General features: G+C 39.5%; 3 protein-coding genes across 4 annotated transcripts; 2 read left to right on the forward strand and 1 right to left on the reverse strand.

The window, feature by feature from the left end:
* Positions 1–42: 42 nt before the first annotated feature.
* LOC116194210 (protease Do-like 8, chloroplastic) lies at positions 43–4,325 on the forward strand. 2 transcript variants are annotated; one of them, XM_031522967.1, is made up of 13 exons: positions 43–311; positions 428–564; positions 932–1,032; positions 1,180–1,278; positions 1,462–1,528; positions 2,005–2,080; positions 2,201–2,267; positions 2,401–2,618; positions 2,738–2,805; positions 3,036–3,115; positions 3,220–3,306; positions 3,422–3,529; positions 3,927–4,325. In XM_031522967.1, the coding sequence occupies exons 1-13, from the start codon at positions 124–126 to the stop codon at positions 4,050–4,052; spliced, it is 1,422 nt and encodes a 473-aa protein (XP_031378827.1). In that variant the 5' UTR covers positions 43–123; the 3' UTR covers positions 4,053–4,325. The 2 variants fall into 2 exon arrangements, with proteins under 2 accessions (XP_031378827.1, XP_031378828.1); XM_031522968.1 differs by having other exon boundaries at positions 950–1,032.
* Positions 4,326–9,133: 4,808 nt separating this feature from the next.
* Positions 9,134–11,158, forward strand: LOC116198048 (protein FEZ). The gene is made up of 3 exons (XM_031528359.1): positions 9,134–9,669; positions 9,781–10,088; positions 10,177–11,158. Exons 1-3 carry the CDS (start codon positions 9,486–9,488, stop codon positions 10,882–10,884), a joined length of 1,200 nt encoding a protein of 399 aa, XP_031384219.1. The 5' UTR covers positions 9,134–9,485; the 3' UTR covers positions 10,885–11,158.
* A 308-nt stretch (positions 11,159–11,466) lies between these two features.
* Positions 11,467–13,120, reverse strand: LOC116198049 (60S ribosomal protein L34). The gene is made up of 4 exons (XM_031528360.1): positions 12,960–13,120; positions 12,803–12,882; positions 11,902–12,011; positions 11,467–11,805 (listed from the first exon to the last, which is right to left on the reverse strand). Exons 1-4 carry the CDS (start codon positions 13,036–13,038, stop codon positions 11,712–11,714), a joined length of 363 nt encoding a protein of 120 aa, XP_031384220.1. The 5' UTR covers positions 13,039–13,120; the 3' UTR covers positions 11,467–11,711.
* Between the last annotated feature and the right edge of the window lie 88 nt (positions 13,121–13,208).

Raw genomic sequence — 13,208 nt, forward strand, 5'->3', positions numbered from 1 at the left:
GACCAATCTTCATCTTCTTCTTCTCCTTCCCCCGGCCATATCCACCTTCCAATGAAGCCTCTCTCTCTCTCTCTCTCTCTCATTCGACTCTTTCTCAAGGAACAACACATTTTGCAGTAGAGAATGCAGCAGATACTGGCGAGCAATTCATGGTGGTCGCTTCTGCAATCCCACGGAGGATTCAAAGCCTTCTTTTTGGGTCGCCGTCAGCTCTTCTTCGACAGCGTTTCATCAGTCTGCTCCGACAACCCTCAGCTCAGCCGCGATGATGTCGTTGTCCTACCTAAGCCCCCTCCAGCTCGAGCTCAAAGGTACCTTCTTCAGATAGCTAGCTATTGTTTAAGGTTCCCATTAGCTGGCTATTGTTCTGGTCCCTTCTGAGCAAATGATCTCATGTTGAAGCTTTTTGTACTTTGAACAATGCTAGGAAACTATCAGAACTAGAGTGCCCTGCTGAGGATTTGACTGAGTTCATACGGAGGAACTTTCCATTCACGACGCGCCGGGCTCTGTTCTCTAGCTTGTTCGTGTACTCGGTCTTTCATCCTTCAAGGTACTTATCAGGTTGGCACTGTTTCTGATTCGTGTTTTCACCGATCAACCTGCGATTTCCTATTGCATATTGAACTTTTAAGGGCCATTGACATACTGTATAGTCACTTTATTCAGGACGTACATGAATAAATTCGGTAGCTTGTGCTAAAATAACTCCTCAATGCACTGTTTCAGATCAGTGGAATAGCAATATGCCGCAACTACTGTGTTCTCCGTGTCTGTGATTGAATTCATATATTAGCTGAGTAGTCATTTATTGCCCCGGTGCATGTGAAAAGGTTAATCAAATAATCTTCTAGTGAGAGCATTATCATATGTTTCACTAACCCATGTAGCTTTGCTAGTCCTTTGTTTATGTTACTCATCTGTAATTTAGTCCTAAATGCTTATGCAGCCCATGCCTTGGGGGATCCGACTGTTACACTTGAAGAGGTTACTCCACAAGTTTTCCAGTCAGGGTCACTCTTCCCAACGGAGGTTCATTTCCAATAATACCGACCTCTGTACCTTTGGTTTTGCCCTCTGATCCTGTCTCTTTCCGAGTATCACGTGCTTCTTTTTTAAAATCATGGGAACTAGGACAGTAATGTGTATGAGAATTAAACCTAATTGTTGGATTGACAGGAAAGAATTGCTGAGCTTTTCGAGAAGAACACTTATTCTGTCGTCAACATTTTCGATGTAACATTGCGTCCTCAGCTCAACTTAACTGGTGCGGTTGAGGTGATACTTGACTGACTATCTGCATAAATACATAATGCTTTCCATTGACTGTGCAAGAACTGCATGTGCTTCAGATTCTACTGCCTTAGCTAAAGCATGCTTTGCAGGATTAGATCTTCAATGTATTGTATAAAGTTGTAGTGCATTCAAATGTAATTCTGAGTCCAAGAATACTTCGTATAGGTTCCTGAAGGAAATGGTTCAGGAGTCGTCTGGGACGAGCAGGGACATATTGTGACAAATTATCATGGTAAGAGCTAGAGACTATCAGTTCAGTTGTACTGTAAAGGAATTTGTTTACCCTAGAATTATCATGGTAAGGGCTAGAGACAATCAGTTCGGTTGTATCTGTAAAGGAATTTGTTCACTCTGCTGCTAATCATACAACTACCTAATTTGCTTGTGAAGTTTGCAATTCTGACAGTCCATTTGCAGTAAATGAACGTACTGCTACATCTCAGTTGATTACTGGTAACACGGAAATATGACATGTCTCCCCTGATATCGTTGTTTTTCATTTCCTGAAAAAGTGACATCTTTTTTGCTCATTTGCATTACGCTAACCTATGATTGTAACTTTAACATAATGACATTTATTTATTTCCAGCAGACCAACTTATTCAATCCTTAGTAGAGATTTTCTTTTTTCGTTTGTTGGTGTAGATTTGTTATATATGAAGTGCTGGATATAGAGCTAACTAGTGTGTCAACAATGTCTTTTTCCAGTAATTGGTAATGCACTTGCAAGAAAAGCAAAAATTGGCGAAACTGTTGCACGAGTGAATATTTTGGCATCGGAAGGGTGAGTTTTTGGACCACCCATTTTCAAATATTAGCAGTAACTGAAAAGATTTCTGCTATGGTGAGACTCTTCTTTTACATAGTTGTAACTGGCACCCTCTCACTTCTGCTCTTCTAAAAGGATTCAAAAGAACTTTGAAGGAAGGCTCATTGGGGCAGATCGTTTTAAAGATCTCGCTGTATTGAAGGTGTGTTCTCTTTTCTCTCCAGGAATCAAGAAACCTTCGTCTTTTTAAACCCTAGTGCCAGAATAAGTATTTGTTTGTAAATATTCAATTTAAAGATCATCCTCTATACGCAGTAGTTATGTTTTATATCTAGGTGGAAGCCTCTGAAGATCTTCTGAGACCCATCAAAGTTGGGCAGTCAACTTCTCTGAAAGTTGGGCAGCAATGTCTGGCAATTGGGAACCCATTTGGTTTTGATCACACGCTGACCGTTGGAGTTATTAGTGGATTAAATCGGGACATTTTCAGTCAAACTGGTGTTACTATTGGTGGAGGTATTCAAACTGATGCAGCAATTAATCCTGGAAACAGGTCAGTGAAGCTTACAAACATTTCTTAAATCTTATCAAAGCTTCATTTTTGAATCCATGTGAACTAGGGAGTGATGTAGTTGCATCTCATTCATGATTACTCTTTCTATCATTTGGCAGCGGCGGTCCTTTGCTGGACTCAAAAGGTGGATTAATTGGTATTAACACCGCCATTTTCACTCAGACAGGTATTCCCCTACAGGTTGAAGATGATAGATTATGAGCTTAACAGTATGTCTTATTATCTTATCAATGTTGTTATAACCCATTGATAAGGTTTTCTATTTATTATTTCTTCTCATATTTCTCAATAATTTGCATGAACATAAGCTGCAATTGAAGCAATTTGATTATCATGGATTCTTGGTGTTGAGTAGATTCTTCAGATAACGATGTTTTCCTTTTTTGGGTTTTGCAGGGACGTCAGCAGGAGTGGGTTTTGCGATCCCATCCTATACCATAACCAAGATAGTTCCCCAATTGATTCAATTTGGTAAAGTAAGTTAATCCAAATTTTTAGAAATTAATTACGCTTTGCCTCCTACTCAAAGTCAGCTAGCTTGTTTTGAAGCTTGAGTATTCCAGTGATTTCCAAATGTCAGGTTGTTAGAGCTGGATTGAATCTTGACATTGCTCCAGATGCAGTAGCTACTCAATTAAATGTCCGAAATGGAGCTCTTGTGCTGCAGGTATAGCTCCACTTCAGAATTTGTCCATGAAAAACCAAAGAATACTTCAAACTGCACCTTTTCATCAATTTTTGCGCTCATGATTTGTGCGCATATATTTGATGTCCTTTCTTAGGTTCCTGCAAATAGTCTCGCCGCCAAAGCTGGGATAATTCCCATTACCCGGGGCTTTGCGGGTAATATCATTCTGGGCGACATAATTGTTGCGGTTGATGGGAAGAAAGTAAGTGCTCCTCACCCTCTTGCTGGGACCTGGCTCTTGATTTATATATAATAAGGATCTGGAGGCATTGTAAGCTGATCAAATTAATGGCTTTTTCTTTGGTTTAATAAAACCGAAAGTTTCTCCTGCATAATAAGGACCTTACTGTAAATAAACTCTTGACATTTTCCACTCCCCCATTCATGTAAGCAGAATACTGGACAGCCTATACCTACAACAAAATCCATCCTTTACCCGTCATCTGTTCTTATGACGCACAGAATAGCGATTGCTGAAAAAGAGACAATTATGGGAATGACTGCTTTCTGTTAACTATTTGCTTTGAAAATCTTTGTAATGATTTGCAATTAAATGTTGCTGGAATTGATTGTGAATCCGAGGGAACTGCTTTTATCAGGTGAAGAGCAAAGCAGAATTGGACAGACTTCTGGATGAATATAGTGCAGGAGACACCGTGCTGTTGAAGCTTCAGAGAGGCAGTGAGAATTTGGAGCTGCCCATAATGTTGGAGGAGAAGAGCTGATGACAGATTCTCTCTCTTCTATCAATTGATGTTGTTTTCAAGTCCTTATTAAAGAAAGGAATATATTTTTAGTTAATATATATGATGTAGAATTGTGAACAGACAAAAAGGCATATAAAGCCAACGATAGTTAGTTTGTTCAAACTGTAATCTGTTCGGTTGTCCCGTGTCAGCAAGACGTGTTGACTGATCGATTCTCTCTATCAATGATATCGGGCACAGTATAGTACCCAATCTGATAGAGAGCATACATGAAATGAAACCTATTGAATACAGGAGAAAACTTATATGATGAGATGTTAATTACGACCGAGTGCCAAAAGGGAGTCATGAAACGGAAGAGCAGGATAACCCAAGGAGCTGTTCTTCTAGGGACATTCGCTAGTGCAAGAGACAATAACGTGGTAGTGATTTAATTATCTTTATTCTTTACGGCTAAAGAGGGGGTTTATTTTGTGCTTTGTGAGTATGAACGAGTGGGAACATAAGATCAAGGGTTGTGGGACAGTTTGTGTCTTGACTTGGTTCCCGTATATTCATTCAGCATGTCTTTTGTCCGTACTTACGTAAGAAAGATGGTCGTTTAGGCATCTAATTGCATTATACATCAAATTTCCATTTAAAAATCTTACATAAGATGACGAAAGAGGGCAGGGTGGTGACCCATTGGCCCCATATTCGACTTCCCTGTGGTCAATTTGGCATCCTTTTGTCTTCAAGTTAATCATGTGAATGGAAAATTAATCGTATAAACCGATTTATGAAGAACAAATAGGAATGTTTTAATTATATAAACTAATGGGACGTCCATCATCTGTATATTTAAAAGCCGATTCGCCCTTTTTGTTACAATTTTTAATGGTTTTTTTCATGTGACTCAATAAGGTAAGATCATGAAATGTCTTACGAAACATATGGAGTTAATATACAAATAATCGAGTGACCATCTATTCGTATGCAATTAATATGATAAAAATGAACCCACGTATATTATCATAACACCGACCTTCTCTCACATGTTACGTATGCTGTACGACGCTTTCTGTCGGAAAATATTTGTATGCGTGTATATACCATGCTAGAAAGCTCAAAGGTCCATTATATTAATTACCCGATTGAGAATAATTTTCTTACTTCTAATTTATGAGTTGTAATGTCTATCCAAGCAGTTTTCTAGAGTCCACACGACAAGACATGAAACTTATTATTGCATATATTAAATTGCTATAATATGTAAAACCAGATAAAGATTCGTTTTTTATCATTAAGCTGATGCTTCTCATTGTCCCCAAGATCCCATCAATCCTCATCAACCAGTTGATTCGGGCCCAAAGCTTCTTCGTCATTACGCCCAATCAACTGCTCGTTGAAGTCCAGGTCATGATGAGGCCCTCCTCTGTGTGGGTCCTCGCACAGTCTAGACCACCAACAACAATCAGTGATAATATATTACGGTGAAATTAAAATCTAATCGTCTGGGAAAACGGCATAGCATAACAACACTGTTTTCATCTTGCTTATCAAAAAAAAAAAACGCTGTTTCAATCTAGGAAATAAAAAAATTTCAGATTTATTCTCGTCAGTTAAGATTATTTCTGTTCTTTTATTTATATTTCTATTTTCTTGTATCAAATCGATGAATTTCCAGATTTATTCATGGTTTTTGGCTCTTTTGGTTTGCAGTTTGAACATTGCGTGAGTGGGAATATTTAGAATTCACATTAATAGAGCTGATGTCTACCCATTATTAAATTTTTAAAACCCTAGCCTGTCTTTGCATGTCAATGCATGCATGCCAAAAGAAGAACTGTATAAAGACCTTGTCGTGCAAAGCATCACTTCTCATTGAAATATACGTTAAGACTTGAAGATTTATAGACAAAGTCGATCGACTGGGTCATGCATGATGCGTGGAAGAAGTAAGAAATATTTGATTACATGTTGATTTTCCAAACATTTGGGCATAGTTACTACTCTGAGGAGGTTCAGTGAAAGTGCATTTTTTAAAAATCCAGAGATGATAAGGTGACTTATACGTGCTTTAATGGGTAGGGTATTATAATTATATTGGTTTTGTATATAATTCATGATAAGCCTAAAAGAGTTCGATCCCCTATCATAAAATTAAACACGAACAAGAGCTAGGAGGTCCAGTGTTAGATTGCAATCGAGGACGATAAGCCAGCAAAGTTTATGGTTTGCTCTCTTGTATTGCTATATTATGCATAACTGTATATACATAGCGAACTTTCTTGTAGCCTTCCGATTGATGGAAAGATAAGGTTTTCAAACAGTAACTTGTGTGGTAAGCAACATATCTCTTGCCTTTCTGGTATGGAAAAATAAAAAAGAAAAAGAAAACCATAAAAGAAGGTCCAAACAAAAGTTGCCGTCAACATATATTAATGGAATTTTACATTAATTAGAATTCCTATGAAATTGATTGAGTAAATTGAAAGCATGATGTAGAAATCCATACGAGCTCATTTTTTTTTAAAAAAAAAAAAAATTTTCCCCTTCGTACATTATCGTTAAATATCTACGTCAAAGTTGATTTAGGGACTTTTAAAAAAAAAATTGAAATGTCGGTCTTCTTGAGTCCTAGCTTGAGAGCAGAAGCGACAATAATTAACTACAGTTCGGTTACACATATTAAAAACCTTATATAAGATGAAACTTATACATTTCGAAATAAATAATCAAATACATGCTTTTATTTTTTGAAAATTATATTATAATTATTTTTCCCCCCAAGCAAGGGGTTAATTAATCTTCAGCGGATTGCAGCTTGCAGGCGCTGTTGTATCGAAAGGAGGGTAGAGATATATATAAACAATTGGCTGCTGAAATTTCAGCTTCGTTTGCTGAATTCTAGGGCATGGAATGGACACAGAAATTCCTGCTACATAAAACTATTGTTAAGAGAGAAAAGTGGCACTTGTTTGGGATGCGGCAAAACTCATAATATTATGGGGTTATGAAATTAGTGGTTGCATAGATCCTGCCAAAAAAATTCAAAAGTGGATTTGTTAAAACGGGGACATGATTATGCTGAAAGAAATCAATTAATGTTTCACTCAAAAAGATAGCAAAAGGATTATTTCTTTTCAAAAATACTAATTCCTTTTGAGCAGTGTGTCTAAACTTCTACCGATTCAAAATTTCACTCACGCATATTAAATAGCTCTTCGATATTTTGTAAACTATAACTCATACTATTTACGAGTATGATTTTGAATTAGAAGGATTTGCAGGTTGATTATTCGAAGGATGTAACGAGCTTAATGGAAAGAGGCACTCTGAAATGAAAAAAATACATAAAGTTTTATTGGCGAGAAATCAAGTTTGGACTCTTTTTATTTCAGATGAGAATTTGTATATCTTTTTCATCACATCTCCTTTATTTTTATTTTTATTTTTTTGAACTGATAGGGGTAGCTTTGATTAGAAGGTTTTGACCCATTTTGCAACTCTGTCCGCACGCATGGGTTGGAAGCCCCATATATGTAGTTTCCACAAGATCTCTCACAATAAGTAATTATATACATGTATGTATATATATGTTCGGGAAGTTTCACTGAATTTGGAGTTTCACAGTTATCTATTAACTCAAAAATCATTGGTTAGTGTATTCAGTGTACGTGGGACTATTTTATTTATTTCCTTTGCCGTGGACACAGGGGACACAATTAGCAAACTTTAAGAAATGTATGCATGGATTTTGTCCGAATATCAGTGTTTGAACTTATTATATGTGTACTGGTAACCCGCCATACTAATGCTCATAATACAATAGACCCTAATCATTAATCAAACCATATTATGCATAGATAGGTCCAGCAAAAGCCATGCGCAGAATTAAATCGCGGACTGCGCGCGACTACGTATTTTTTCGGCTTGAATAATTAGATAAGAGGTCGTTGCATTATTGAAATTGAAATGATGGTAAGTATGGTGCATGTATAAAATTATATGAGGTTTAGGGCAAGTAGTTGAACTGCCTTCTCCTGCAATTTGGTAAACGGTCCAAAAAGCCAAGACCAAGTTCTATTCTCATTTACTGCTAGCCTAACCTTTCCATCTCAAGGGGTTAGTGAAAGAACTAGCTCCTAGCGGGAGCTTCTTCAGTTTCCCTTCTCTAGTATATATGTTGTTTTTCCGATTCGGAACGTACCATTTTAACCCAAGCACGGGTCAAAACTTCCGTGCTCACCTTTTTATGGTTTATTGCATATATATAAAGAACCGATGGTCACCGTATACACGAAGCATGCTCGAGTGTGCACAATTTAAACCATCTTAATTTAATGTCTCAGTTATGCTCGTCACTACTTGAATATATCCTTCGTTTGGATTCAGAAGTTTCTCTTTAAAATGATTCAAGATGAGAGTTTATTATTAAATAACACCTCATATTATCTGATATTAAGGGTTAATCCCATGTTTAAATGATGTATAAAATTAAAAGATCAAAATATTAATTAAATAATCAAAGCTGAGGGGTGGTCGCGTTTTCACATATCTCTAGCTCAGGGAACGAGGAATGGAAGTCTTCTGAAGAATGGAATAGAAATTTTGGATCTTGAGTTTCCCTGAAATATTTGACAGATTATTTTATTAGATTGAGGAATTCGCACTGAAGAATTTAATATTAATTAGCCCAATTTTTTTTTAAAGAAAATAGAGAATATATTATTTTTCGATGAGATCGCGAGTATTCTAAGCGTACTACCTAACTAATATACGATCTCAAGTGAGTTTCAAGCCCCTTAAGCATGTACGTAAATTCCGTCCGTCTAAGAGAGCTCAGTTTGCTATCGAAACACAACCTCGTAGTCTCCTACCCTATTTGTGCCGAAGTTTTACAAAGAACTGTTCAAGAATGGTATGCTCAGATCAAGTTTTACTTAAGAAATTTGTTTTGTCCTCAGCTGATTGGTATTTTAGTGCCATGCAGATCCTTATTTTGGATTTTTAAACACCAAAACCACACACAGACACTGGCCCCATGTCCCTTCTTGACCTGTGCTCTGTTCCTTTGGTGTTGGATAGGTTTTTGAGATACCCTTTAAAAGGAGAAACGGAGGGAGAGAGACCACTCACTCATGGCTTAATTTGCCTTAAGCACCAAAACAAAGAAGAAGATATTTAAGGGAAAAAAAAAAAAGAGCTCATCGTGATTAACAAAACGGCCCCGGGAGGTCGGCTTAAGCTCGGGAGAGTGTACAGTGTACAGTCAAAGCAGCGTCAAAGATTGGATTCGTGTTTTGTTTTAGTTTTCCCAGAAACCTGCTTGGTCTCACAACAGAGCCAACCCCGACACCCTTCACTTGCTCTGTTTTTAAGCAGCTCAGTCCTCTCTGTTCTTCTTCTACTTGTTATTAGTTTCTGCGCGGCGAAGATTACGTGGAGAAGACAAACACGGGGAGAGAGATGGAGGAGAAGTGTGAAGGAGATAACAAGGTTGACGATGTAATGCTTCCCGGGTTTAGGTTCCACCCGACGGACGAGGAGCTCGTCGCGTTCTACCTCAGGAGGAAGATTCAGGGGAGAGCTCTCCCTATCGAGCTCATCAAGCAAGTCGATATTTACAAATATGATCCTTGGGACCTTCCTAGTAAGAACAAATTACTCTTTTTTCTCCCCCTTTTTCCTATTTCGATTATGGTTTTATGAAGTTCATGATGTCTAATCGTCGTTTGTCTTGTCGGGGCTTTCGGCTCGTTAGAATTTGCGACGACGGGAGAGAAGGAGTGGTACTTCTACTGTCCGAGGGACCGCAAGTACCGGAACAGCGCCCGCCCGAACAGGGTTACAGGAGCTGGTTTCTGGAAAGCCACCGGGACGGACAGGCCCATCTACTCCTCAGAGGGGACAAAGTGCATCGGGTTGAAGAAGTCACTCGTGTTCTACCGTGGCAGGGCTGCCAAGGGCATCAAGACTGACTGGATGATGCACGAGTTTCGGCTTCCTTCTATCCCAGCCGACTCGAACCCGCCTAATAAGAAGTTCTTGGACAGAACCATTCCCCCAAATGTATTGCTTCTATAACTTGCACATATCATCCTTTTATTATACTTTCTTTTTTGCTTGCAATATGCTAACAGAAACTTGTTTCCTGTAGGATTCATGGGCTATTTGTAGGATATTCAAGAAAACAAACTCTATGGCTCAACAGAGGGCTCTCTCGCATCACTGGGGCTCGCAATTCCCAGAACCAGAAGGAGCCAACCCGCTCGGCCAAAGTTCTCACGGCACTTCTCAGTTCAGCCCCGAGAACGTGTCTTGCATGACCGACATAGGTTCGGTCATTCAGTTAGCCACCGGCAGCAACAATGACCTGCAACATTTTAACACCTTTTTCTCCACGGCGGACATTCAATCATACAGACTGAATATTCCAAACGTTTGTAAGTCATCAGGTCTCCCGGTCTCTAATGGAGAAGTCCTGAACAATTTCATGTTCTCTCCGCTTGGAGTCACGGGACCAGCAAAGTCTTCAGTCGAGACCTCCATGATCCTCGGTCCCTCCCTCATAGCAGATGGGAGCAAATCCTCTGAAAGTACAGATTTCGAAGGGCCACAGCAATTTATGGGAGGGTTCTCGATCGGTTTGGCCAGTGATATGCAAGCAAGCATGGGCACAGGAGGGGTGGGAGAGGAAACCGGTACGAGAAAGGATACAGGCGGGGGCCATGCCAACGGCCAGTGGGCGATACCGCCACGGTCGGTGACATTTCCCTTCAGTCTGCCTACGAATATGCTGTGGGACTCACCTCCATGCCCGAGCGACATGTCCACCGGCTTTTCAACCAACAAATGCTATACTTAATGGATCAAATCACAAACTTTTAGGCGTAGCCGCTTTTCCTGCCCATTGGGTGATTGCTTGGAAGATGATATTACAGCAGAAAGGTTGATGTCCCATTCAAAGCTGTTATTGTACAGTTATATTAAGTGCTCTTCAATTTATAATTGTTAGAACTTAAGTTCTCTTCGATGTTCTTCCTGTGTCCCGGTCACCCTCCGTCTCTCAAAGCAGCCAGCAGTGTACTCTGCCTCTGATGTACTTCTCTACTCAATCGCAAACCAAGTCTACCTGATCATAAACAGACTCATGCTCCATGTAGACAAACTCTACCTGATCATAGATAAACGGCAAACTAACATAGGAACCTAATGCAATCTTCTGGCCTCTCGTTATATCCAGATAAAGTTTAGGTTCATAAGACTTCCTTCTAAGATTGCCATATCAACAAGTATCTTCATTTTTTGCATTTGATAACCTTCTCGTAGCATATAAACTACGACAGCAGACAGTTTTCTAAGGTTGTAAGTATAATCTCCCCCAAGTTCAAGGCTAAATGTAGGACATAATTAAAGGTAACGGAATACAGCTATGAAGCCATAAGAGAACTCAATCCACCAACAAGGCATAATCAGGCAATCTCAGGAAGGTCTAATGACTAAAACCAACATTGTATGTATCACCGAGGTGTAAACGAACTACGCAAATAAATTAGAATATCAAAACAAGTGGAGACATTCATCAACTTTAGTTCCAGAATCTCTCATAGCCACAATTGTCACCTACACCAAAATTTCTTCTACCACACATCTTCTAACTCGAAGAACATTTCTCGAGAAATAGTATTAGAATTAGCTCTTTGAGGCCAACTTCTCCTTTGCCTTCTGAATCTTCAGAACCTTCTTCACAATCTTTTGCTCCTCCACCAAGAAGGCACGGATAATCCTACGCAATTTAAGCACGCCAATTTCAAATTTCAGATACTGCAACAACAGAATCCTTTCTTTCGCTATTAAAAGAGATGTCCAATCAATAACTTACCTCTCCCTGACAGCTCCTCCAGACAATACACCACCATAAGCACGGTTCACTGTCCTGCGGTTCCTAGGCAACCTAGACCTCTTGTACTCAGCGGGTCTAAGATGCGGAATCTGCAATGAAGTGAGTTCCACGAATCAATGATGTGCAGCACTTCAATAATTCAACTTACGGTGCATTATACGTATAATCAATAAGAAAAGTCCACACAGAACTCAATAAGCAATACTGAAGTTGCAATCACAACCAAGTAAGGGAAACATAGAACAGCATAAGGCCAGAACCAAGACAATCCAAATGACATCACGGGCAAGCAATAACAATTCCAGGTTGAAAGTCTGCGACCATTAGCACGTCCCATCTCATGCAAAATCTATCTCACATGTCCCACATCGTGCAAAGTTAAAAAAAAATTTAAAAAAAACAATTATTTTGGAACATAAGCATATCGAGTGAAATGAATTATAAGACATGATAGATATAGGATTAAGTCAGACAGCATTAAAGCAAACTCTTGAGTCTCGACAGCAGATTCTCAACAGCAGAGGGCACACAGTAGAAATAATGATTGTTATCACAATTCTACACAGTCCAGAAAAACAAGTCGGTAATTTCAGGGACTGAATGATGGCAAGCAATTTACCCATCAGGCAATACCGATCAAGCTACTCAAATGGCCTTGGTGAAAATTTCACCTTTCCATTGAGTCCTATCAGCTAAAAGCTAACCCAGCGAGAATGCATTATCAAGGACACCGACAACATATGATCTTGACTGAATACAGCAAAATGCGGCGAAGCTAACCGATTGATACATCAAAATCTAGACTTGATTTACAAATCATAAGCTCAAGACAGACCAATAGCAAGCACGTCAACAGAAGTATATCAGGGTTAACACATACCCCTTGGATCCTCTTCCCGGTGACTGGGCATTTGGGACCGCTGGCTCTCTTCTTGGTGCTCTGGTACACCAATCTCCCTCCTTCACAGCGATAAACCACAACATCAGAATCACAGGAAAGAGCGGCGGAATAACAGCGCCGAATTCATGAGACGTACCGGGAGTTTTGACAACACGGTGCTGGTTGGACCTGGTGGCGTAGCTGTGCCGCTTGCGGTACGTCAGCCTCTGCACCATTTTCGTACTTCTGAACTTTCCCCTTCCCTCCCTGCTTCTGAGCTCAAGAAGTGGATCAGAAGAGAAGGGTCAGCGGGCGGCGACTGCAAAACTTATAAAGGAGCTGTGTGTCTGAAACCCTAGATCTGACGGCCGCCGTCCGTTTTAAGTGGATGGTCGTGATTAGCTGG

The sequence above is a fragment of the Punica granatum genome, chromosome 2 (genome assembly GCF_007655135.1).
Source record: "Punica granatum isolate Tunisia-2019 chromosome 2, ASM765513v2, whole genome shotgun sequence".
Lineage (NCBI taxonomy): Eukaryota > Viridiplantae > Streptophyta > Magnoliopsida > Myrtales > Lythraceae > Punica > Punica granatum.